Below are 27,592 nucleotides of genomic sequence, written 5' to 3' on the forward strand. Positions count from 1 at the left end.
TAGAGTTGCCAGAGTTCTTGTGCTGGTTCTTTCTCATCTGTGTGGGCTGAAGTTGCTTTAATCTTTGAAGTTGCTGTCCTTTGGATGGGGCTTTTGGGTTTTACATTCTTTGATGGCCTTGAGGGTTTAACTATGGTATAAGTTGCGTTTAGTCAGCTGGTTTCATTTCTGGATGATTTCATGGGGCCAAGGCTCAGCTTAGCACTTCTGGGTTGCATCGTCTAACCCTGGGGAGTTGGTACCAGGCCCATGGCTTTGTTCCCTGGATCTTCAGGGTTAAACACCTACTGCACTAGAGGGGCTAAGGTGTTCCCCATTCACTAGCAACGACACTCCAATGTGGGGTGTTGACCGAAGTGCTTCGTCTGGGTTATGGCAATGGGATCTTCACTCACACATGTGCTGGTGGTGGTGGAGCATTGATGTCTGTGCGCATGTGCATGCTGGCAAAGTGTTGAGGGGAGGCTGTGGGTGAGTGCTTGCTGGCAAAGTGGTGAGAGGAGGCTTTGGCTGGGTGCATCCTGGTGGGACCTGTCTGCAAAGGCTCTCTGATAGTTGGACAGGGTCTACTGGTGAAAGGGCTAAGGCAGTGGCCCCTGGGAAGCACCCCAGTTTGGCAACTGAGGCTTTGCCGCAAACAGATGTGACAGGTAGGGAACTTAGGAGACGCCAGCACACTGGGAGGCACTCGTATCAGACTGGCCCCCTCCCCTAGGCAAGATAGTCCTATTCTGTCCAGGTCTGACAGTCAAGAAAGGCCACAGCCACGTAGAGGAGCAAGGTGAGCCTTGGGGAATGAGCATCCCCGTCCATGCTCCACTGCAGCTGTTTCCAAACCAGACTCTCTGGGCTCCACACAGGCTAGAGTTCTGCCCCTGCCAACTCTCCAAGAGCTCTCTCTGCCAGCGCAAATGTCCATGGGGGCCGTGGGACCTTTTGCAGCTAGGATTCTGGAGGTCTCTGGCAAGAGTGGGCCACTCCATGCCTATTTAAGTCTCCACTTCCCCAGGAGCTGTTCAGGGCCAGGAAGAAGTCCTCATGCTCAGCAACCCTGTGCAGGGTTTCCAGCTTCTTCCCCTTCCAGCTGAGGGCCTGCCTCCCTCACTCCACTCTCAATGCCTTCCTTTCGAAGATCTGCTTGGTGTATGCTGGTCTTCTTGATGGTCAGTCTCTTGGTGGGAGAAGCTCTTCCTGGCTGCATCTAGTTAGCCATCTCAGCTCCTCTCCCCAATCAAAACCAATATTTTTTTTAAAAAACGAAATCATTCAAATTGAATTCTAAGATTTTAAGGCTGAATTTAAGAAAGAACCTCTATGCACATGTAAGAAATCTATGTTACATATGAGGTTCCAGAAATGTTAAAAATTAGTATGTAGAAAAGATACATCATGCAAACACTAACAAAAGAAAATTACTGTAGCTAAGTGAATACCAAGGTAGGCTTTAATGCAAAAGATAAAGCTAGAGATAAAGCAGGACAAGTAATAATGACACAGGGATCAATCCAAATGCAACATATAATAATTATGAATCTGAATATACCTAATTACTTAGCTTCAAAAAAGTAACTAAAATAAAAGTGGAAATAAACAAGTTCACGACTATGGTGAAAGACTTTAATACACTTTTGGGGATAGCTTATGTAATGAGAACAAAAAATCAGAATGGGCTAAAAATTTGAACAATGCAACTAACACACATAACCAAACTTATATGTGTATATGTCTGTATGTATTTATATGTGTGTGTATTTATATGTGTGTATATATTTATATGTGTATACATATATATGTATATATAGTATGAGATACACACATATATTTCACACACACACGTGCACACACACACACACACACACACACATATATTTTGAGACGGAGTTTCATTCTTGTCACCCAGGCTGGAGTGCAGTGGCATGATCTCAGCTCATTGCAACCTCCACCTCCTGGGTTCAAACGATTCTCCTGCCTCAGCCTCCTGAGTAGCTGGGATTACAGGTGTGCAACACAATGCTGGGCCAGTTTTTGTATTTTTAGTAGAGACGAGGTTTCACCATGTTGGCCAGGCTGGTCTTGAACTGACCTCAGGTAATCCACCCACCTCGGCCTCCCGAAATGCTGGAATTACAAGCATGAGCCACCACGCCCAGCATATATATATGGATATCTCAGAATGGTAGAACGTACATGTTTTTCAAGTCTACATAGGACATTGACGCTAAATTGATCATATGTTGGGTCATAAAGAAAGTCTCAGCTTTCAGAGGATGAACATTATTAAAAATAGGTTTTTGAGCTGGGCACAGTGGCACATGCCTGTAATTCCAGATACTCAGGAGGCTAAGGTGGGAGGATCACTTGAGCCAAAGAGTTCCAGTCTAACCTAGGCAACATAGTGATACCTCATCTCTAAAGAAAATGTTCTGTGGAACTCCCAGTTTCTAGTCAAGCCTGTAAGAGGCTTGGAACTCCTCACCACATCTTAACAGAAAGTAAATACTGAACAAAGTAAAAAATTAACAACCCTTAGATAAGTGGGATCACAGGGCAAAACTACCGTCCTAAGATTTGTTGAGACAGGCAGGTGGATACAGAGAATCAAAACTACTGCAACAGAAACCCATGACCAGAAACCCCTGTGGGAACCAGTACCGGGATAGGAAAACATGAAGTCTAATGAATGAATTCCTGGAGGCTCAGGGTGGACCAATCTGAGAATTAAAAACTCCAGGGGGCCCAATCTAAGGGGAGCCTCTGCACTTTTCTAAGAGTTTTCCTCCAGGAACCCTATCAGGTTCTCACAGTGAATATGGGAGAAAAATCTCCTTCATGCTCTGGCATGAAGTGGGAAGGGGGAAAGTAACCATTGCAAAACACACCAGAGTATTCTGTTCTTCTTAACAAGCTCTGCCATTAAGAGAAAGCATTTTACCAGAGTCTAAATTATTAGAGTTTTATCAAAGCCTAAATGACCTGGAGGAAGAGAGTATCATTATTATACAGGACAGTAAACACCTATTGTTTGCTCTAAACGGAAACCTTACCTTACCTCTATCTTCCAAGGCAGTTCACTACACAAACATCCTTGAAAAGAGTGTGGAACAAAAGGACAGTCAGTGCCTCACTGCCAGGCTGGCAAAAATGCAAGAGATCCATGGAGAATTGTCTCTGACACCAACAAACCAATATTTTTGCAAAGTAAATAAACACACGAGCAAGGTGATAATAGTGTGCTGGAAAACGCTGCCCTGCTGCAGTGGTGACTGTGATAGTCCCAGGTGTCTGGGAAGACACGCCAGGATCACAGAGTGGGGCCTGGTTTTAGAAGAATGCAAATCTGGTCATGAGTTTCACTGCTTAAAATTATTGAACGATTCCCCACCATGTCTAGGATGGAACCCAGGCTCCCCAGCTCATCCCACAAGGCTCTTCACTACCTGGGCCTGCCTTTCCCTCTAGCACCTTCTCCACCTACACCCACGGTGGCCCTCCATCATCCAGCTGAACAGCCACTCCTAGAAACACCCGAAGCAGGCTTCAACAACATGACTCACCTTCCAGCACGTGCTTGAAGCCCTCCTCACAGTAACTCTTAGTTCCCTTCAGGGTTTCTCCTTCTCCCCATCTTCCCACCCTGCTTCCAACTTCCCTCACTGATAGAGAATTAAGCACTCACTCTATGCATCCCACAGGACTCATGCTTACCTCTGTCGTTGTCTTGTCTTGCCATTGGTCACTCCCCTGGGTATTTGCCCAACCCGAATTCACCCTAAATTATCAAAGATATGCATGCAAAGAACAAAACTTCCAGTACATGGTTTTTTAAAATTACAAATAAAGTATCCTTCTCCTCCTTTTACCTCACCCCTCCCTTGCTCATTTGCCCTCGTTAGAGATCAGTGCTGTTAGCAGATTCTGGCTTCAGTACCTTTGAAGTTTCCAATAATACTCTCATAATTCTCTCTCATGACTTTAGGGACCCAGGTACACCATTACCAGTTGTGGAATTTTAAAATTAACCTCTCTGAGCTACAGTTTCCTCTTTAAGCACAATGAAATAATGACTTATAAGCATGCAATAACGTAAATGTGTGTATAAAGATCATGTAAACTGGGGACCCCACACACACCCCTTATCATGCCGAGTGAATCCATCTTGGGAAGTATGTCGGATGGAAAATTTTCAGAATGTAGAAACTTGCATTCTATTATTTTAAGTGGCAAAAATAATAATGTTCCTAGCCCAGTTAATACCACCAGGTAATTTCCTCAAACATTACAAAAATACTCGTGAAAAGCTTTCTAGCAGTCTATCCAGGGTTTCCATGTGAAGTCTAGCATTGAGAAGAGTTACTTCTTTGTTAACATGTACTCACTGGTGAGTATGGGTATCTGAAGTAAGAAATATGTTGCATAATATCTGAATCAAATTATCTATTCCTTCTGCAATGAAAAAGCAATGCACTGTGATGTAATATAAATATACAAGTATGTTATCTATCTATGTTTAAATTATTATATGAAAGAGACTATTTAAATTGGACTTTAGTAGGTAGCACCACTGGTTGCTGACAGATATTATTACTGGGACCCATGCTGGGTGAAACCCTCTGGAAAATGGTAGGGAAGATGAGAGATACTGCTCTGTATGTACAAACAAGCCCAGAGAGCTGCTGACACTGGCTAATTGCACTCTGCATCCTCTTGCCTGTACTTCTGCCAATTTAAAAGCTTCCACTGGCTTCTACATGCACATTATAACAGCTTTTGATACAGATAATCTCATTTAGCTTACCACTGTCAAGCCTTCACAGCAAATATTGTTATAGTGTAAGTTTATATAGTGAAGGATACCTGTACACTACAAAATGAGAGAAAATTTCATTTAACTCCTGTAAATGAACTGGCTGTGTGAGGTTGCTGGGTGGAAATGCAGGGGTTGACTTTTACATGTTACTGCAGTTGATGTTTGAACAACACAGGCTTGAACTATGCAGGTCCATTTGTATTTTCTTCCACCTCTGCCACCCCTGAGACAGCAAGACCAATCCTTCTTCTTCCTCATCACCCTCTTCAGCGTGAAAACAAGGAGGAAGACCTTTATGATGATCCACTTCCACCGAACACATAGTAAATATATTTTCTCTTTCTCGTGATTCTTAATAACATTTTCTTTTCTCTGTTTTACTTTATTGTAAGAATGTAGTGTGTAATACATAGAATATACAAACTATGCATTAGTTTACTGTTTATGTTATCAGTAAGGCTGCCCGTCAACAGTAAGCTATTTGTAGTTATGTTTTTTTGTTTTCTTTTCTCATTTATTTATTTATTTATTTTTGAGCAAGAGTCTCACTCTGTTACCTAGGATGGAGTGCAGTGGTGCAATCACGGCTCACTCCAGCCTTGAATTCCTGGGCTCAAGCAATCCTCCTGCTTCAGCCTCCCAAAGTGCTGGGACTACAGGTGTGAGCCACCAGGCCCAGCCAGTAGTTACATTTTTAGGGAGTCAAAAATTATATGCAGATTTTCAACTGCTCAGGGGTGTCAGCACCCCTAACCCACACATTGTTCAAGAGCCAACTGTATTATAAGATGGCATTGTTGGCAATAACAATAGCTCACATTTATAAACCCCTTCTCATTTGCCAGGCACTATAGATATTGTCTCTGCTCAAACCCCTCCAAGGGCTTCCCTGTGGCTCAGAGAAAGTCTAGATTGTGCACGGTGGCCTACTGAGCTATATAAACAGGCCCTTGGTCTACTCTGACCCATCACTTGCCACTTCACATTCCCTCACTCAGACCCACCACTTGGCCTCTGTTATTTGTTGAATGCCCCATGCAGGCAACCCCAACTTGGGCTAGAACCCTAGGGGATTCCTTGAGTAACCTGTGGGCCCACCCCTCACCTCTGTCAGGCCTCTGCTCAGAAGATAACTCATCACAGAGGACTTCCCTGACCACCTTCACTTAGCATTGTTTACAGCAGGGGTTGGCAAACTTTTTATGTAAAAAGTCAGCCTTTGTAAAACATAAGCCTCTTCTGCAACCACTCACTTCTGCTGTTGTAGTGAAGCATGAAGACAATACATGAATGAATGAGTGAATGTGGCTGTGTTCCAGTAAAATCTTATTTACGGATACTAAAATGCCAACTTCATATAATTCGTATAATTTCATATATTTTAAATGTGTCATGAAATGTTACTCCTTTTTTGATCTTTTTGACCATTGATACAATACAATTATTCTTAGCTTCTGGCAGTTAACCCTCAAGTCATGACTTGCTGATACCTGTCCATGTAATTCTCTATCTCCTAAACTCCTTTGTTATTTTTTCCATGGCATATATCATTGGTTGATATCATATCATATCATATCATATCATATCATATCATATCATATACTTAATGTTTATTTTCTGTGTCTTCTAAACAAAATTAAACCCCTTATTTTGCTCACTGCTGTATTCTTTGCAGCTAGAACAGCACTTAGCATAAAATATATATTCAAAATTATTTCCAAATAAGTAAGTGAATACAAAGGTTAGTTTCCACACCCTGATTTTAATTATTTTATTTAAAAACATACAGTAAGTTGACTCTTTTCTGTGCACGACTTAATGGATTTTAACACAGGTATAGATTCATGTAGTACGATTGTAATCAGGTTACAGAACAGTTCCATCACCCCAAACCCGACCCCAACCCCTGGCATTCACTCGTTCCTATAGTTTTGCCTTTCCTGAGTGTCACAGGAAAGGCTAAGTGGATTCTTACCTATGTAATTGTTGAGACCAACTTCTTGTATCTGACACGGTGCCTTTGAGATCTCACCAAGTCATGGCGTATGTAAACAGTTCCTTGCCTTTTTATTGCTCAAAAGTTTCCACTGTATGTGTGTACCACGGCTTGTCTCCCATTTCCCCTGTTGATAGATATTTGTTTCCACTTTTTTGCTATTACAAGTAAAATACTATGAAAGATTGTGCTTTTTTGGTGGAAACATAAGTTTCATTTCTTGGGGATAAATACCCAGGAGTGTAAGTGATGGGTTGTATGGTAAATGTATAATTTTATAAAAACAGCCAAAATGTTTTTCAGAGTGATATATATATATGATACATATATATCATATATGATATATATGATATATATGATACATATATATCATATATGATATATATTATACATATGATACATATATGACATATATTGTATATATGATACATATATGATATATACACATATATATGATATATATATGTATCATATATATACCATTTTCATTTCCATCAGTAAAATATGAGAAATTCAGTGTCTTTACTTGCTTGTTAGCACTTGGTATTGTCAGTATTCTCTCTCTTTCATATATGTTTGTGTATAATTTCATAATATCTAAATACGCATACTCCAGTACTTTTTCACCTACACCCCCAGTGGCCCTCCCTTGTCCAGTCTAACACAGTCAATCCTTGCAACACCCCAAACAGCCTTCCACACATGACTTACCTACCAGTGAGTGACCCACTCACCAGATTAAAGCCCTCCTTCCAGTAACTCTTAGTTCCTTTCAGGGTTTCTTCTTCTCCCCACCTTCCCATCTTGCTTCTAGCTTCCCTCACTGGTAGAGAGTTAAGGACACACTCATATATGTGTGTGTGTGTGTGTATTTATTTATTTAATATATATATTTAAATTTTACCAATTCTAGTAGATGGGAGATAGTATCTCACTGTGGTTTTAATTTATAGTTCCAGTATGGCTAATGGTGTTGAACAAATTCTCATGTGCTTATTTGCTATCTGTATATCTTCTTTTGTAAAGCATCTGTTCAGATATTTTGCCAATGCTTAATGATTTTGTTTGTTGTTTCACTTTGAGTTTTGAGAGTTTTTCATATACTCTGGATTCAAGTCCTATGTTAGAGATGTGATTCACGGACACTTTCTGCAGTTGGTGGCTTGTCTGTTGATTCACTTAACAATTTGTTCATCAAGCTTAACTTTAAAATTTTGATAAGTCCAATCTATCAGTTTTTTAAAAATGGATAATGCTTTTGGTGTCTTTTCCCAAGGTATAAATGTTTTCTCTGATGCTTTCTTCTTGAAATACGTAGTTTTACTTCTCATATCTAGACCATTTGGAGTTAACTTTTGTAAGAAGTATGAGCTTTGGTAGAAGTCTTTTTTTTTTCATATGCGTGCCCCTTGTCTCACACCATTTGTTGAAATGACTATCTTTTCCCCCATTGAATTGCCTTTACATCTTTGCCAAGAGTCAATTTACTATATTTGTTTGGGTTTATTTCTGGAACCTATTCTGTTCCATTGATCTATGTGTCTATCCATTTGCCAGTACTACACTGTTGTCATTACTGTAGGTTGAGTAATTGTGAAATTGGATAGTGTGAGTACTCTGTCATCTTTCCTCATCCAAAATTGTGTTGGCCATTCTAATTTCCATTGCTTTTCTATATAAATTCTGAGTTATTTTGTTTCTCTCTAAGACAAATCCTACTTGGGTTTTAATTGGAATTGTGTTAAATCTGTAGATAATTTGGAAAGAATTAGCATCTTACCTAAATTACAGGTTCCAAACCATGACATGATATACCACTCTGTATTTAAAGTTTCCTTAAATACTTTAATCATACACATCCTTTACTTGTTCTCCTAGATTTACAGTATAACAGTTCAGTTTTGGGGGGGGGGCATTGTAAATGGCATTTTTTCCTTTAAATTATTGTATCCACTAGTTCTTGCCAGTATAAAGGAATACAATTGACTTTTGTGTGTTAACTTCATACCCTACAACCTTTCTAAATTCACTTATTAGGTCCAGCAGCTTTGGGAGTAGGTTTATGGTAATGGCTCTGCCCTAGTGCCCTAGTGACCTTGAATGTCTCCACTTGGGCCACATCAGCAAAGCTTAACTGAAGCTGATGTATGTCACGGCAGAACACTCTCTGGTCCTCCCAGAACGTGAGATCATGGGAGGCTTGTGGGGAGCTGCCACAGCATCACTTGTCACTTCCCCATGGATAAGGGAGGCCGTGATGACACAGCTTCTCACTGCCTCTGGCTTCTGGGGAGGGACGAGGCTTTCTACCTCCCTATACCATGGAGCCACAGGCTGGATTCTCTACTCAGCAACAGGCATCCTATTATTCTTGTTCAGTCATCTGGGCCTTTTGTTTCAGTGTCACCCTGTGAAGGGACATGGTGCTGGCACCTGTGGCTACTCTTCCTTTCCCTGTCTGTGTCAGTAATAAAGTGTCTGAATCTAAAAAAGGACTTTTTTTACCTGGCAGAATCTATCAGCCTTTCCCTCTTGCTTGACAGCGGGTTCTATGGGATTTTCTACATAGATGGTTTAATTATACAGAGATTAATTCTTCTAGTAATCGCCTTCGGGATTTTCCTCCTTAATCAGTTGTACTGTTCACCTGGGGCTTTGTCTTTCTTTTTTTATTTATTTTTAGTAGGGGCCTTTCTCTTTCAAGCAGTCATGAATTCCTTGGCAGTTGTGAATACCCTGGTTGCTGGCTGAGAGTTGTAATGAGCTATCCACACTAATTAACTTGGTAAACAGGAAAGTAGTTCTCATAGGTCTGTTTTCTGTGTAGCTATTTTGTGTAGGTGGGGAGGATATGAATTTACAGGTGGAACTTCTGTTTGACTGTGTGGGCAAGGAGAAGGCATATTGGTAGACAGACAGACACATTCATGCAAACAACTGCAGAATTAGGGGAGGAGAGCTAGTTTATTGCATGAATCAATACTGAAGAGCTGGACATCCAATTAAGAGGGAGACAGAGAGAAGAACTCTTCTAACAGTGCACTTTTATAAAGCCCTAACACCTCTCCTGATCTCTGACTCATCCTCCCACCCATCTCACTGTGGGATGGAAAGGAAGTCAATGGAAAACACAGGAGCACATTCTAATAATAGCCCACATGGTATCCCGTCACACAAATAATAGTGATGGTGACAATAAAATAACAGTAAGAAACACAGAAGGAGCGTTTCCTTGACAAAGCACTCCAGAAACAACAACAAAAAGGTGCTGCCTTTCCATGTATTCTATGAATCCCAGATGTCTATTCTATCACTGTCTGTTCCTTTTCTGTTCTCCCTGGCAGAGTTTTTACAGCCCCTGCTCTTTTTCTAGATTATGCTGCATCTTCACAGTTTCCCCTAAATGACTCTGAAGAAATTATAGACAGTGCTGTCTACAATTATGATAATGGATATGGTGGTCCATTTCCAAGACAAAGTACCTCAAATAGGCTGAGGCCCACAAACTATGGAAGGACAGAATATACTAGGCCCATGCTTTAATAGCTGGTGCATGCTTGTCAGGGCCCCCTTAGTTACCCTCGCCCGAACCAGAGTTTAGTCTAGAATGAAGGTTTACTAGCTAGCAAAATAGCTCACTTTATCTATTCTTATCCCCTTGCCTGACTACCTAGGTCATAAGTTAAATACTTGAAAAGCCCCCGAGCTGACTTTGATTGCAATGCATTATAGGCTGCAACAAAATGCAGTGAGACAATCCTAAAGAAAACACCTAAAAGCCTCAACCCAGCGATCAATAGGCGACGTCTGGGAAGATTGTGACCCCATCGTACTCAGCCTACCAGGAACCAGGGGAGAGACTTGTGCACTAGGGGATAAATTGCTTGTTGTAACCGTACTGGGTGTGCCTGCCTACCAGACACTCAATCTTGCAAGACTGTCATTAAAAGTCTTGCTTCTGCTGTTTTCTGTGTCTCTGAGTCCATTCTTTGGGTTTGGATGGGTGTGTTTGATTCTCATAGGGCACGTCTGGAGCTGGCCTGAGATGGGGAGTAGAGGGACCCCTTGAAACTTCAGGGTGGATGAATATGAAGTTTCATCACCAGCTGTGATGTTTGGTGAGTGGTATGCTCTCAGATAAGTGAGAGCCAAGGAATCTCTTTCAAGTGGCTTTGCCATGGGCAGAGTTCAAAGAATGACACTCACTCACGGCTTTGAAAGGTTCTAGGGAAGCCTTTACCCTGAGATTTCGAGAGGTCTGAGAAGGTAGCAGCCACTTGGGACAGGTCTGGGAACATCTTACTAAGCTGCTGATGCATTTTTTTTCTTATGCTTTCTGCGGCTTCTCACCCTTTCCAAGAGGAACTGCTTCCGGGCACCTCCCTAAATGTGGGTAAGTTCATGGCGTATATAAGTCCCTGTGTAAAGTCACTGACCCATTTGCACTGCTGCTGTCCCATCAGCTGCTCTGAAGCTCCATGGTGCCCAGAATTTTCGGTAAGGTAACCCTAGCCCCAGGTTGAGCTAATGCCTACTGTTATCCCTAATGTACCTCTGAACCTCAAACTTAATTCTCTCTTCCCTATTTAATTCTTGGTTTCCCACCTCATAATCACCCATGTCCTCTCTGACTGCATTGCCGTCTCTCTCCCCACCTGCAAGTTCCAGAAGCTTAACCCTTTCCAGAGCCCTCCCTGCATTTCCTCACCTGCCAAGCCCAATGCCCAGAACCTGCACAGAGTCAGTCCCCAAATCCACTCTGAGCTGTTACAGCAATCAAAGAAACTCAGAGACATCATCTTGTGCCCCATGATCATGATCTGGTGACCCTGGAATCAGTCATTCTCTTTCTGCTCTCAGCTGATCTTTATTTTTGAACTCCTGGGCTCAGGCTCAGAAGGGACCACAGGTGAGAATGGGTGTGGTGAGTGGAGGGAGAAGAAAGGAGGTAGGATTATAGCACTGTGGATAGGGTTGGAGGCTCCCAGAGGCCCCTTGCCAGCTCATCAGCTCTGACTCTTCCAGATATTGGACTGTGGTTGTGCCAGTTGACACTCAGGAGTGGAGACCAGATCTACAATCTCTTGGGACTGTGATGAGGGGATCATCCTGCCCTCAAACCAGACCCAGCCCTGTAGCCCAGGCACTGTTGCCTGGAGTTCCTGGGCTTTCAGCACCAGGAAATCATGAGGTTCAATGTCGCAGGCATGAGGACCGACTACCCCAGAAGTGTGCTGGGTAAGTAAGGGCAGCCCAGGCAGTGGACTGGGTTTTGTTGTGTGTATTCCATCAAGATGAGCAATGCCTGCTGTGTTCACTAACTTCTTTTTGGGCAACCATCTCTCTCTCTCTCTCTCTCTCTTTCTCTTTCTCTCTCTTTCTCTTCTCTCTTTCTTTCTCTCTCCCTCTCCCCCTCTCACCCTTTCCTCCTTCCTTCTCTTCCTTTCTTTCTCAAGTTGAAGGAAGAGTAGCCCAGTCATCTTCCAGAGTTGCTTTTTACCTCCGAGCCACCTGGCTCCACAGCCCCCGACCACCGCATACCCACTTAGCTGTTCCTCCCTTTCCCCTCTACCCTCACCCTTGGCAACCACCAGTCGGCTTTCTGTCTCTATGGATTTACCTATCTGGGACATTTCTTATGAATGGAATCACACCATGTGTGACCTTTCATGTCACTTTTTTTTTTAACTTAATGTTTTCAAGGCATATCCCCATTGTAGAATTTATTAGTACTTCATTCCTTTTTACAACTGAATAAATACAATTGTATCCACGTATCAGCATTCATTTATCCATTCATCTGTTGATGGACACTTGGGCTGTTTCCACCATTTGGCTATTGTGAATAGTGCTGTTACAAACATATGTATACACGTATTTGCTTGAGAACCTGTTTTCAGTTATCTTGGGTGTACATGTAGGAGTGGAATTGCTACGCCACATGGTAATTCTGTTTAACTTTTTGAGGAATTGGCAAACTGTTTTTTTTTTTTTTTTTTTATACTTTAGGTTTTAGGGTACATGTGCACAATGTGCAGGTTTGTTACATATGTATCCATGTGCCATGTTGATTTCCTGCACCCATTAGCTCGTCATTTAGCATTAGGTATATCACCTAATGCTGTCCCCGCCCCCCCCACCCCCCACCCCACAACAGTACCCGGAATGTGATGTTCCCCTTCCTGTGTCCATGAGTTCTCATTGTTCAATTCCCACCTATGAGTGAGAACATGCGGTGTTTGGTTTTTTGTCCTTGCGATAGTTTACTGAGAATGATGTTTTCCAGTTTCATCCATGTCCCTACAAAGGACACGAACTCATCATTTTTTATGGCTGCATAGTATTCCATGGTGTATATGTGCCACATTTTCTTAATCCAGTCTATTGTTGTTGGACATTTGGGTTGGTTCCAAGTCTTTGCTATTGTGAATAGTGCCGCAATAAACATACGTGTGCATGTGTCTTTATAGCAGCATGATTTATACTCCTTTGGGTATATACCCAGTAACGGGATGGCTGGGTCAAATGGTATTTCTAGTTCTAGATCCCTGAGGAATCGCCACACTGACTTCCACAATGGTTGAACTAGTTTACAGTCCCACCAACAGTGTAAAAGTGTTCCTATTTCTCCACATCCTCTCCAGCACCTGTTGTTTCCTGATTTTTTAATGATGGCCATTCTAACTGGTGTGAGATGGTATCTCACTGTGGTTTTGATTTGCATTTCTCTGATGGCCAGTGATGATGAGCATTTCTTCATGTGTTTTCTGGCTGCATAAATGTCTTCTTTTGAGAAGTGTCTGTTCATGTCCTTTGCCCACTTTTTGATGGGGTTGTTTGTTTTTTTCTTGTAAATTTGTTTGAGTTCATTGTAGATTCTAGATATTAGCCCTTTGTCAGATGAGTAGGTTGCAAAAATTTTCGTGATTGTATATCTAGAAAATCCCATTGTCTCAGCCCAAAATCTCCTTAAGCTGATTAGCAACTTCAGCAAAGTCTCAGGATACAAAATCAATGTACAAAAATCACAAGCATTCTTGTACACCAATCACAGACAAACAGAGAGCCAAATCATGAGTGAACTCCCATTCACAATTGCTTCAAAGAGAATAAAATACCTAGGAATCCAACTTACAAGGGATGTGAAGGACCTCTTCAAGGAGAACTACAAACCACTGCTCAATGAAATCAAAGAGGATACAAACAAATGGAAGAACATTCCATGCTCATGGGTTGGAAGAATCAATATCGTGAAAATGGCCATACTGCCCAAAGTAATTTATAGATTCAATGCCATCCCCATCAAGCTACCAATGACTTTCTTCACAGAATTGGAAAAAACTACTTTAAAGTTCATATGGAACCAAAAAAGAGCCCGCATTGCCAAGTCAATCCTAAGCCAAAAGAACAAAGCTGGAGGCATCACGCTACCTGACTTCAAACTATACTACAAGGCTACAGTAACCAAAACAGCATGGTACTGGTACCACAACAGAGATATAGATCAATGGAACAGAACAGAGCCCTCAGAAATGATGCCGCATATCTACAACTATTTGATCTTTGGCAAACTGTTTTCCACAGAGCTGCATCAATTACATTCCCACCAGCAGTGTATGAGGGCTCACATTTCTCTGCAGGTTCTCCAATCTTTGTTATTTTCTATTTTCCTGTTTATTACGGTCATCCGGGTGGGTGTGTATGATATCCTGTGTGGTTTTAATTTGCGTTTCCTTGGCAAATAACGATGCTGAATGTCTTTTCCATGTGCTTATTGGCCATTTGTATTCCTTTTTGAGAAGAGGTTTATTCAGATTTTTCCATGTTTAAATTGGGTTATTTATTTTATTATTATTTAGTTGTAAGAGTTTTAGAAGATATGCTGGATACTCATCCCTTATCATATATATAATTTGCAAATACTTTCCTCATTATGTGGATTGTCTTCATTTCCTTGATGTTATTGCTTGCAGTGCATAGGTTTTTAATTTTTGATGAGGTCTATTCTTCCTTTTGTCTCTTGTGCTTTTGGTGTAATATCTAAGAAAAGATTACCTAACTCGAGGTCATTAAGATTTACTTCTGTGTTTTCTGCCAGGAATCTTTTTAAGAAGTTGACAGAGAATAATTGTATATATTTATGGGGTAAAATATGATTTAATATATGTTTGCCTTGTTAAATGATTAAATCAAATTAATTACCATATCTACCACCTCATATACTTATTATTTTTTGTCACTAGAACATTTCAAATATACTCTTCAGCAATTTTGAAATATACAACACACCATTTGTTTTTTTAAGAGGCAGGGTCTCACTCTGATGCCCAGTCTGGAGTGCGGTGGTGTAATCACAGCTCACTGCACCCTCCACCTCTGAGGCTCAAATCATCTTTCTACCTCAGCTCCCAAGTAGCTGAGACCACAGGCACGCACCACCACACCATGCTAATTTTGTTTTTCATAGACGATGTCTCACTGTGTTGCCCAGGCTGGTCTCCAACTTGTGGGCTTAAGCAACCCTCCTCCTTGGCCTCCCAAAGTGCTGGGATTGCAGGTATGAGCCATCACGTCCAGCCCACAATACACTATTATTAATTATAGTCACCGTGCCCTGCAGTGGATCTCTAAAACCTATCTTTCCTGTCTAACTGTAACTTTATATCATTTGCTTATCTCCCTGTTCCCCATCTGCCAACACCGATCCTCTGGTAACTGCCATTCTCTCTACTTCTATGAGTTCAACTCTTTTAGATTCTACATACAAGTAAGATGGTGTGGTATTTGTCTTTCTGTGGGTTGCTTATTTTACATTTCTGCTAAGAGTTTTATATGTTTTGCTCTTGTATTTGGGTCTGTGTTGCATTTTGAGTTAATCCTTGTGTATGGTATGAGGAAGAGATCTCTTTCTGCCCATTCTTTTGTGTATGAATATACAGTTTTCCCAGCACCATTTGTTGAAAAATCATTTGTTCCCTTACTTCATAGTCCTAGCACTTTTGTTGAAATTTGATTTCAACAAATCTAAGGGTTTATTTTCTGACTGTTAGTTTTATTCATTGATCTATATGTCTATCCTGTATGTCAGCTCCTACACTGTCACTATAGCTTTGTGGTAAGCTTTGAAATCATGAAGTATCAATTCTACAATTTTGTTCTTTTTCAAGATCGTTTTAGTTATTCTGGGTCCTTTATGTTTCAATACGAGTTTTAGGATCAACTGATTAATTTCTTCAGAGAAGGCTGGGTGCTGTGGCTCACGCCTGTAATCCCAGCACTTTTGGAGGCCAAGGCAGGTGGATGGCTTGATCTCAGGCGTTAAGAGACCAGCCTGGGCCATATGGTGACACCCCATCTCTACCAAAAAATACAAAAAATTAGCCAGGCATGGTGGTGTGCGTCTGTAGTCCCAGCTAGTTGGGAGGCTGAGGTGCAAGGATCACTTAAGCCTGGGAGGCAGAGGTTGCAGTAAGTCATGATCGTGCCACTGCACTCCAGCCTGGGTGACAGAGTGACACTTCATCTCACAAAAGATCTTCGATATGGATTGCATTGATTCTATAGATCAATTTGGGAGTTTTGGCATCTGAACAATATTAAGTCTTCCAATTTGTGAACATGGATGTACTTCCATTTATTTACATAGTCTTAATTCTTTTCAACAATGTTTTGTTGTTTTTAGTGCACAAATCTTGCACCTCTTCTGTTCAATTTATTCATAAGTATTTTATTCTCTTTGGTACTATTGTATGTGGAATTATTTTCTTAATTTCATATTTAGATGGTTTTTTACTAGTGTATACAATTGCTTTTTATATGTTGCTCTCCTTTATCTTACAACCCTGTTGAATTTTTCTATTAGTCTTTAGGTCATAGTAGCTTCCTTAAGTTTTTTTTTTTTTTTTTTTTTTTTTGAGACAGAATCTCACTCTGTCACACAGGCTGGCGTGCAGTGGTGTGATCATAGCTCAATGCAGCTTCGAACTCCTGGGCTCAAGTGGTCCTCCTGCCTCAGCTTCCTGAGCAGCTAGAACTACAGGCGTGTGCCACCATCCCTGGCTAATTTTTTTATGTTTTTATTTTTATACAGATGGGGTCTCACGATGTTGACCAAGCTGTTTTCAAACTTCTGACCTCAAGTGATCCTCCCCACTTGGTCTCCCAAAATGCTGGAATTCCAGGAGTGAGCCACTGTGCCTGGTCCTTAGGATTTTTAACATACAAAATCATGTCATTTGCAAATAGAAATCATTTTACTTTATTTTTCTCAGTCTAAATTCATTTTATCTTCTTGCCTAACTTTCATGGCTTGAACCACCAATGCTATGTTGAATAGAGTGGTAAGAGTGGATATACTTGTCTTGTCCCTGATATTAGGGGGAGAGCATTCAATCTTTCACAATTAAGTGTGATGTTAGCTATGAGTTTATTGTAGATGCTCTTTAACAGGTTGAGGAAGCTCTCTTCTATTCCTAGTTTGTTCTTTGTATTTTATCATGAAAGAGTGTAGATTTTGTCAAATGCTCTTTCAGTATCATTTGAGAGAATTACATGTCTCCCTCCTATAGTCTAGCAAGATGGTGTATTATATTAATTGATTTTCATACGTTGAACCAACTTTGCATCCCTGGGATAAATCCACTTGGTCATGGCGTATCATTCTTTATATATGCTGCTGAATTTGGTTTGCTATATTTTGTTGAGGATTTTTGAACTTATATTCATAAGAGATGTTGGTCTGTAGTTTTTTTTCCTTGTGATGTCTTTGTCTGGTTTTGGTATCAGGGTAATACAGGCCTCAGAATAGATTGGAAAGTTGTGTTTGGTTTTTTTGAAAAGTTTGTGAATGATTGGTATTAAGTCTTTTTTAATTGTTTTGTAAAATTCACCATCTGGGCCTGGATGGGCATTTTCCGTGTATGGATATTCCCCTTTCTCTGCATCCTTGCCAGCATCTGTTATTTCTTGTCTTTTGGATAAAAGCCATTTTAACTGAGATGAGGTTTCTTATTGCGGTTTTGATTTGCATTTCCCTAATGTAAGTAATGTTGAACATTTTTTCACATACTTTTTTCATATACTTGAGTGTATGTCTTCTTTTGAGAAATAGGTATTCAGATCTTTTGCCCATTTTAAAATCAGATTCTTTATTTTTCCCAGCAATACAATTATGTACATATTGTTTTATGCCATTAATTTTAAGACCAATTAAGAGAAGAAAGGATAAGAAATAAGCAATTATACTGTTTTAATAAGTAGTTACAAGTTATATAATTGCTTATATAATTACACAATTCTATTTTATTAGTGCTCTCCAGAGGGTGCAGCCTTCGGCGTGAGTGCTGGATCGCTAATTATTCCAGATAATTATGGTTTTAGCTGGGTTCTTTTTTGGGGGTAGCTTTTGCCTTTTTATTACAAATTTTATATATATATATACACACACATATATATTATATATACATATATAGTGTATATTATATACACGTATATATTATACATACGTATATACACGTATATATTATATATGTATATACGTATATATTATACATACATATTATATACGTGTATATGCATGTATATTATATATACATGTATATATTATATATTATATATACGTGCATATATTATATATACATATATATTATATATACGTGCATATATTATATATACATATATATTATATATACATGCATATATTATATATACACATATAATATATACATATATTATATATACACATATATACATATATTATATATACATATTATATATACATATATACATATATTATATATACATATATACATATAATATATACATATAATATATACATATATACATATAATATATATACATATATACACATATATTTTATGTATACATATATACATATATACATATATTTTATATATACATATATACATATATACATATATTTTATATATACATATATACACATTATATATTCATATATATACATATATTATATATAATATATATTATATAGATACATATATACACATATATACACATATATATTATATACACATATATACACATATATAATATACACATATATATACACATATACACATATATATTATATACACATATATATTATATATACACATATATATTATATACACATATATACACATATATATTATATGCACATATATATTATATATACACATATATATTATATACACATATAATATACACATATATATACGTATATATTATATATATATATTTTACTTTAAATTCTGGGATACATGTGCTGAACATGCAGGTTTGTTACATGTGCTATGGTGGTTTGCTTCACCTATCAACCCATCATCTAGGTTTTAAGCCCCACATGCATTAGGTATTTGTCCTAATGTGCTCCTTCCCCTTTCTCCCCAGCCCCTGACAGGCCCCTGGGTGTGATGTTCCCCTCCCTGTGTCCATGTGTTCTCACAGTTCAACTCCCACTTCTGAGTGAGAACATGTGCTATTTGGTTTTCTGTTCCTGTGTTAGTTTGCTGAGGATGATGGTTTCCAGCTTCATCCATGTCCCTGCAAAGAACATGAACTCATTCTTTTTGACTATTCTTTTCCTGATGTTTCTGTTAAGCTTCTGGCTCGTCTGCCTCTGTTGGTATCACTTGCATCTGTTAGACTCCTCTAATTGTTAATTGATTGCTCTATTTTTAATAGGCCTACAGCACAATGCATAAATCATTCTGTGGGCTGCTTAATGTCTAACCCTTTTGCCAAGACAGAGTGTTGCCAGGGTTTGAGGCTGTCTCTGACCCCAGGAGGGCCCTTCTTAGTTATCTCTTTTTCTGATTTTCTCTGTTAAGCTTCTGCCTGTTTGTTTATTTATTTATTTATTCATTTATTTATTTTTTTTGAGATGGAGTCTCGCTGTGTCGCCCAGGCTGGAGTGCAGTGGCGCGATCTCAGCTCATTGCAAGCTCTGCCTCCTGGATTCATGCCATTCTTCTTTCTGCCTTAGCCTCCCAAGTAGGTGGAACTACAGGCACCCGCCACCACGCCCGGCTAATTTTTTGTATTTTTTTTAGTAGAGACGGGGTTTCACCATGTTTGCCAGGGTGGTCTGGATCTCCTGACCTCGTGATCGGCCCGCCTCAGCCTCCCAAAGTGCTGGGATTACAGGCGTGAGCCACCGCGCCCAGCTGGTCTTTTTGTTTCTTGTTACTACTGTCATGGAATTACCACCCTCTTCTTAGTTTTCTAGCACCAAAATTTCCAATTTTTTTGTACAATGTCCTTAGGCATGAACTTCTCCACACTCTATTTCAAGAAAAGCCAGTTTTGGGGAGACCTGTGGAGCTCTCTGTTCTGATGACCTCCCTCTCTCTGGGGCAGAACCGCTGAGCCACTGGACTGGAGCTGGTGTCAGGGACTGAAGCTGGTGTCAGGGACTGGAGGCGATGTCTTTCCTCTCCAGCTAGAACACTGGGAGGGGGTGGTAGCTGCTAGTCTTCTCGGTTTGCTCTTTCTTGCATGGAACCTCTGCCCCATGAGTGAACTCAGGCAGGATCAGTGAAGCCCAGTGTGCTTCACCTGCTAAACCTGGCGTGGAACTTCCATGCTAGGAGGAGGGGCTGGATGGGAGGAGGGGCCGGATGGGAGAAGGAGCCCCGGTACTGTAAGCCACAATTTCTAACTAATGTAGAGCATCCGCAGCATGGAGACAGCAGGATAAAAGATGTGGGTGTACTGCCCTTTCTGGACTGAAACTGTAGCCCTAGGCTGGGAGCTGGGGAGAAGTGGAGTCCCATTTTCTTGTCCGTGACTACCCAGCATAGAGCTTTAATTACACAGAGTTGGCTGGGGATGTGGGGAATAGGGATAATTTGTGACTTAAATGCCCTCAGACTCTCGCTGCTCTATACAGATTGAGTGGAATTTCTTGAATAAACATTTCTTTATTTGCTGTATGCCCTTAGGACAATTTCCTGAGACTTAACTAGTTGTTTTTATAAAAGAAATAATTTTCATCAGTTAAATGGTTGTTTTGCTGGGAGGAAGGCACCTATGCTCTTCACACTGACTTCTGGAAGTCCTGCTTTATAGTCTGAAATATTTTGCATTTAAGTCTATGATCCATTTCAAATTAATTTTCACATTTGGTGTGAGATAAGGGTCAAGATACATTCCCCCCGATATAGATATCTATTAAAAGGACTAATCTTTGCCTGGTGAGTTGTAGTGGTACATTTGTCATAAATCACTGATTGTCTGTGTGTGGATCTGTATCTGAACTCTGTTTCATTCCATTGATAAAATTATTTATCTTTCACAATACCACGCTCTAAATTATTATAGTTTTATAAAACTTCCTGATCTGTTAGTGTAAGTTGTGTAACTTTGTTTAGTTTCTTCAATATTGTATTGGCTATCTTGTCGTTTTCATTTTCTGGTAATTTTTTTAAAAAATATGTACATGTATACATATGTAACAAACCTGCACATTGTGCACATGTACCCTAAAACTTAAAGTATAATAATAATAAAATTTAAAAAGAAATTAAAAAAATATATATGTATAGAGTCAGGGTGTCACTGTGTTGCCCAGGCTGGCCTTGAACTCCTGGGACCAAGCAATCTTCCTGCCTCAGCCTCCCAAAGTGCTAGGATTACAGGTGTGAGCCACCGTGCCCAACCATCACTTTCTGGTAAATTTCGGAATCACTTTGTTAACTTATACAAAACCTTGCTGTAATATTTATTGAGTTTGCATTGAATTTATAGATCAATTTGGGGAACATTGACATCTTTGTTATATTGAGTCTTCCAAAGCATAAACATGGTAATTTCCCATTTACTTAGGTGTTCTTTAGTATCTTTCAGCAGAGTTTTGCAGAGGTTTCTCACCTTTCTTTAGATTGAATTCTAGGTATTTGTTATTTTTGATATCATTGTAAATGGTAATGGAGAATTGGCTTCTACCTAGAGCCATAAAACAAACCTCAACAAGTTCCAAAGTATTGAAGTTTAACAGAGTAAGTTGTCTGACCATAATTTGATCAAACTAATGACTACAGAAAGATCTCCAAGCACTTGGAAGCTAAGCAACACAACTCTAAATAACTCTTGGTTTAAAGATGAGTCTCAAAGATTTTTAAAACTATATTTAACTTAATGAAATGAAAACACAATATATCAAAATTTGTTGAACATATGTAAGGCAGTGCTAAGTGTGAAACTTTTTGTGCTAAATAGTTGTATTAGAAAAAAGGAAAAATCAGTAATCTAAGCTTCCACATCAAGAAGCTAGGAAAAAATAAAAGAGCAAAATAAACCCAAAGCAAGAAGAAGGAAGAAATAATAAAGAGAGCAGGAGTCGATAAAATTGAAAACAGAAAAACAGTCTAGAAGATCAATGAAACAGAGAGTTAATTCTTTCAAAAGATCAATAATCTTTTGATAGTTTTAGCAAAACTCTCAAAAATTCAAAGAGAAGACACAAATTGTCAGTATCAGGAATGAGAAAGGAGATATCACTATAGGTTTTGCAGACACTAAAAGAATAATAGTGGAAAACTAGGAATAACTCTACACAGTTTGACAACTTAGATGAAATGGACCACCCATTTAAAAGCACAAATGATCACAGCACACGCAATATGAAATACATCATTTTAGTAGCCTGATAACTATTAAGGAAATCGAATTCAGAATTTAAAATATCTCCTGAAAAGGAAATCTCCAAGCCCAGATGGTTGCACTTGAGAATCTACCAAATGTTTAAAAAAAAATTGACACCGATTCTGCACAATCTCATCCAGAGAATAGAATAGGAGGTAATTCAATTCATTTCATAAAATCAGTTATTTTGCTACAAAAATCATAAAAATACAGGCAAACAAGAACAATGACAACAACAAAGCAATGAAACTATAGACCAATATCCTTCATGCAAAAATCCTTGACAAAATATTTGTAAATTAAATTCAGCAATATAAAAAAATACTTACACACCATGACTATGTAGGGTTTATTCCAGAATGTAAGCCTGGCAGAATATTTCAAAAATCACTCTCAGTGTAATCCACCGTATTAACATGCTAAAGAAGAAAAATGACATTATCACATCAATTGATGCTGAAAAAGCATCTGATAAAATTTAACACCCATTCATGATTTTAAAAACTCCCAGAAAAACAGGAATAGGGGGAATTTCCTCAACTCAATAAAGTCCATCTACAAAAACCCTACAACTAATAAGTAATGGTGCAAAAGTGAATGTTTTCCACCTAAGATTGAGTAAAGGAGAGGAAGTCTGCTTTCACCATTCTTATTCAGTGTATTGCTGGACATTCTAACCAGGGCAATGAGTCAATGAAAAAAAGAATTAAAATTTATACAGATTGGAAAGAAAGCAATAAAACTGCTCCTATTTGTAGGCCACTCAATTGTCTATGTAAACAGTCCCAAGGAATCTAAAAATGTACTCCTGTAACTAATAAGTGAGTTTAGCAAGGTTTCAGAATGCAAGATCAACATATAAAAAATCAATCGTGTTTCTTTATACCAATAATGAACATGTGGACATTGAAATTAATAACAAAATAGCACCTGCAGTTGTTCAAAAATGAAAAAGTTAGGTGTAAATCTAACAAAACATGTACAGGACTTCTATGCTGAAAATTACAAAATGCTCCTGAAAGAAATAAAAATAAATGGAGAGACATGCCATTTTCATGGATTGTAAAACTCAACTAGTAAAGATGTTAGTTCCCCCCAAATTGATTGCAATTTATATTTTATTTTATTTTGAGACAGAGTGTCGCTCTGTCACCTAGGCAGGAGTGCAGTAGCACGATCTTGGCTCACTGCAAACCTCCACCTCCCGGGTTCAAGTGATTCTCCTGCCTCAGGCCCCCTAGTAGCTGGGATTACAGGTGCGCACCACCATGCCTGGCTAATTTTTTTTGTATTTTTAGTAGAGGTGGGGTTTCACCCTGTTAGCCAGGACAGTCTGGATCCCCTGACCTCGTGATCCACCCACCTTGGCCTCCCAAAGTGCTGGGATTACAGGTGTGAGCCACCGCGCCTGGCCTGATTGCAATTTCTATCAAAATCCCAGCAAGATTTTCTTTTTTGGGGGGCGTGGGTATAGACAAGATTCTATGTTTATATGGAAAGGCAGAGGATCTAGAATAGCTAAAACAGTTTTGACACTTGTGCCTTTTCTTGTTAATTTCATGCACAACTTTTCTTGAATAACCAAGCTGGCAGGTGAGGCTCATCAAGAATATCCAGATTCGTGATCTTCTCAGGCTCTGTAAAGGAGGCCAATACCCTTCAGTGTGCATGGGAGGCTAAGAATGGAGCTTGGGAGAGAAGAGCCCTCCCTAAGGTTACTGATTTGGTCAGGATGATGAGGAGTAAGGGCTCCCCCACAAGTTGTGGCAGCAGGTGGGGGATGGAGTGTCAGATCAGTCATCATCACTAAGGACTGGCTTCCTTACTGCCTGGGTCCTGCCAGCTCTGCTACCTTCCTCATAGGCATCTGTTTACCTTGTGATTTTGTTTATCTGGGCTGCACTCTCAGGTGCTGTATCACATATCATCTGCCACTTACTATTATTACTATTATTACAATCTGCGCTCTAGAACCACATGCCCTTTGGATCCTCACAACTCCATGAAAAAATCGCAGCTGTCACTCTTCTCTGGTTCTCTTTTGGAGTTTATGGTGCCTGTGCACTTCTGCTAGATCACGTGAAAACTGTGGATATGACTCCAAATAGTTCTCCAGGGAGTAAACAAAGTAGTTTGGGGCATCATCTTTTGAAACTTCTAAGGACACAGTGCCTGGGAAATATAGAATTAGAAGGTGTTTAGTAGAAGGGGGATTAAAACAGATGGGAAGAGCCACTTTCTCTAGTTGCATGTTAATTGGTAATGGCTGATGGTACTGAAGGCCATCAGCTTCCTCAAGTCACAACATGGAGTAGGACTCAGGGCTGCATTCACTCTCTGATAAGGAGTAGCCCAGGAGAGGCAAAAGGTTATAGTATAAGGGGAACATTTTTCATTTGCAAGTACAGAAGACAAAAACGAACACCTTTCCTCTTATTTTGCTCACATAACCTCATTGTCACCTGCCTGTACATGCTTTCAAAATAGAGTCAGTCATGGAATATTTGAACTTGGATCACTATGCTAGTCAGGTGATTGCATCCTTAAAAAAACCTTTATATTCCATCATTTTTTTCCATTTCCTTTATCTCTCAACCTTCACCCAGTCATGTTGTCAGAAACTGCAAAACAAATGAGGAGAGCCCCAACTTTTAGACTTACTTTCCATCTCTACAGAAAATAGAAAATTACGGCCGGGCGTGGTGGCTCACGCTTGTAATCCCAGCACTTTGGGAGGCCGAGGCGGGCGGATCACGAGGTCAGGAGATCGAGACCACGGTGAAACCCCGTCTCTACTAAAAATACAAAAAAAATTAGCCGGGCGTGGTGGCGGGCGCCTGTAGTCCCAGCTACTCGGAGAGGCTGAGGCAGGAGAATGGCGTGAACCCGGGAGGCGGAGCTTGCAGTGAGCCGAGATCGCGCCATTGCACTCCAGCCTGGGTGACAGAGCAAGACTCCGTCTCAAAAGAAGAAGAAAAGAAAAGAAAATAGAAAATTACCTGGGCATGGTGGCACATGTCTGTAGTCTCACCTACTCAGGAAGCTGAAGTGAGAGGATCGTTTGAGCCCTGGAGTTCGAGGCTGCAATGAGTCAAGATGGCACCACTGCACTCCAGCCTGGGTGACAGAGTAAGACCCTGTCTCAAAAAATAAAAAGCAAACAAACAAAAAAAGACCTACTTAAGCCCAATCCTATCTCCAAAACAATCCTGCACCCCAGTTCTCCACTTGCCAATCTTTTTCAGCTTCCTTCCTCCTTCCTTATCACCTTAATCTTAACCATGGTTAGTCTTTAACAACTGTTCCCTCCTTTTTCCAACTGGTAAACTTCACCATATTCTTAGAATCATGAACGAAGATATTCCAAAAGTTTTCCCTGCATTCTCTTTCCTAGAAGAGTCCATGCTTCTCTGGCCCGGCTGTCTGGACTCTTAACTGTGTCAGGAGTTAGATCCTATGCAAAGATAGTTCCAAACCCAAGCCTTTAGAGCTAATCTGGAACTAAGCCTTCCCCACCCTGGCCTGCCCTTCCTGAGATCAACCTAGTGGCCACACTTCCAGCCCCATCCTTAACCTCCTTTCTTTCTCTCCCAGCTCCTGCGTGTGTGTTAGTCTTTCTCCTCCTCTCGTGTCCAAGGGAAGTCATCGGTGAGTACAAGGATGGGCAAGAGTGAAGAGGAAGGAGGCTGCCTTTGGAAAGTGGGCGTGGGGGTTCACAGAGGGCTCCTGATTGGGGGATGTAGTGCCTGGTTATCCTTGGGCTCACACCAACAATGTCTGTCCATCTGTCCAGCTCCCGCTGGCTCAGAGCCATGGCTGTGCCAGCCGGCACCCAGGTGTGGAGACAAGATCTACAACCCTTTGGAGCAGTGCTGTTACGATGATGCCATCGTGTCCCTGAGCCAGACCCGCCAATGTGGTCCCCACTGCCCCTTCTGGCCCTGCTTTGAGCTCTGCTGTCCTGAGTCCTTTGGCCTCACAAACCATTTTGTTGTGAAGCTGAAGGTTCAGGGTGTGAATTCCCAGTGCGACTCATCTCCCATCTCCCGTAAATGTGAAAGGTAGGGACCCTGTCCCTGGCCAGGGGGTCGGGGGAAGGGAGGTGGAAATGAGGAGGGGAGTCTAGATGTTTTCATCACTCCTTTTGAAGAGCCCTGGCCCAGTAGTCTAATCTCTAGCAGTTTCTCAAATATTTTCAGTTATCCTTGTCTGTTATTCGTAATTTCTTGGTTTCTTTTTCTCTGCAGCAGATCTTTTCCCTGAGAAGACATAGAAAGAAAATCAACTTTCACTAAGGCATCTCGGAAACACAGGCTGGGGTAATATGTGTAACAGTAAAGAAGCCTGAGGAATTTACAAAATGGTGCAACTCCAAGCCATTGTGTGGCCCATGTGGGAGGCTGATGGGACATGGAGAATGACAGTAGATTATCAGAAAATAAAGTAGTTTTTCCAGTGTATACACCTGTACTCAATGTCGTCTCTTTTTTTTTTTTTTTTTGATTTAAATAGTCAAGGAAGACTATTCAAGACTATTGCAATGGAGGAAAGAGATTGAACTCAGCTCTGCTGAAACGAAAGGCTGGAGAGTTTTTAAGTACACTATTATTGTGTGGGAGTCTAAGTCTCTTTGAAGGTCTTTAAGAGTTTCCTCTGTTAATCTATGTGCTTCTCTGTTGGGTGCAAATATATTTAGGATAGTTAGGTCTTCTTGTTGAATTGAACCCTTTACCATTATGTAATGCCCTTCTTTTTTTTATCTTTGTTGGTTTAATGTCTTTGTCTGAAATTAGGATTGCAACTCCTGCTTTTTTCTGTTTTCCATTTGCTTGGTAGATTTTCCTCCATTCCTTTATTTTGAGCCTATGACTGCCATTAAGTGTGAAATGGGCTTCTTGAAGACAGCATACCATTGGGTCTTGCTTTTTTATCCAGCTTGCTAGTCTGTGTCTTTTAAGTGGGGCCTTTAGCCTGTTTACATTAAAGGTTAGTATTGATATATGTGGATTTGATCCTGTCATTGTGCTGTTAGCTGGTTATTATGTTAGCTCGTTTGTGTGGTTGCTTTATAGTGACACTAGTCTGTGTGTTTAAGTGTGTTTTTGTATTAGCTGGTTGTGGTCTTT

The 27,592-nt window shown here is 40.2% G+C and overlaps 1 protein-coding gene across 3 annotated transcripts in view; it reads left to right on the forward strand.

Moving 5' to 3' along the window:
* The window catches only part of IGFL2 (IGF like family member 2), an 81,482-nt gene extending 54,556 nt beyond the window's left edge, over positions 1 to 26,926 (forward strand). For 2 of the 3 annotated variants that reach the window (XM_058428632.1, XM_058428633.1), the window contains exons 3-5: positions 26,061 to 26,114; positions 26,260 to 26,527; positions 26,714 to 26,926. In XM_058428632.1, coding sequence (XP_058284615.1) covers positions 26,061 to 26,114; positions 26,260 to 26,527; positions 26,714 to 26,729 — 338 coding nt within the window. In that variant the 3' untranslated portion in view covers positions 26,730 to 26,926. Of the gene's footprint in view, positions 1 to 11,828; positions 12,042 to 26,060; positions 26,115 to 26,259; positions 26,528 to 26,713 lie in introns of all 3 variants that reach the window. The other variant, XM_032179149.2, reaches the window with a different exon arrangement.
* The last annotated feature ends 666 nt before the right edge of the window (positions 26,927 to 27,592 follow it).

Source organism: Hylobates moloch, unplaced genomic scaffold, assembly GCF_009828535.3.
Source record: "Hylobates moloch isolate HMO894 unplaced genomic scaffold, HMol_V3 SCAFFOLD_15, whole genome shotgun sequence".
In the NCBI taxonomy this organism is placed as follows: domain Eukaryota; kingdom Metazoa; phylum Chordata; class Mammalia; order Primates; family Hylobatidae; genus Hylobates; species Hylobates moloch.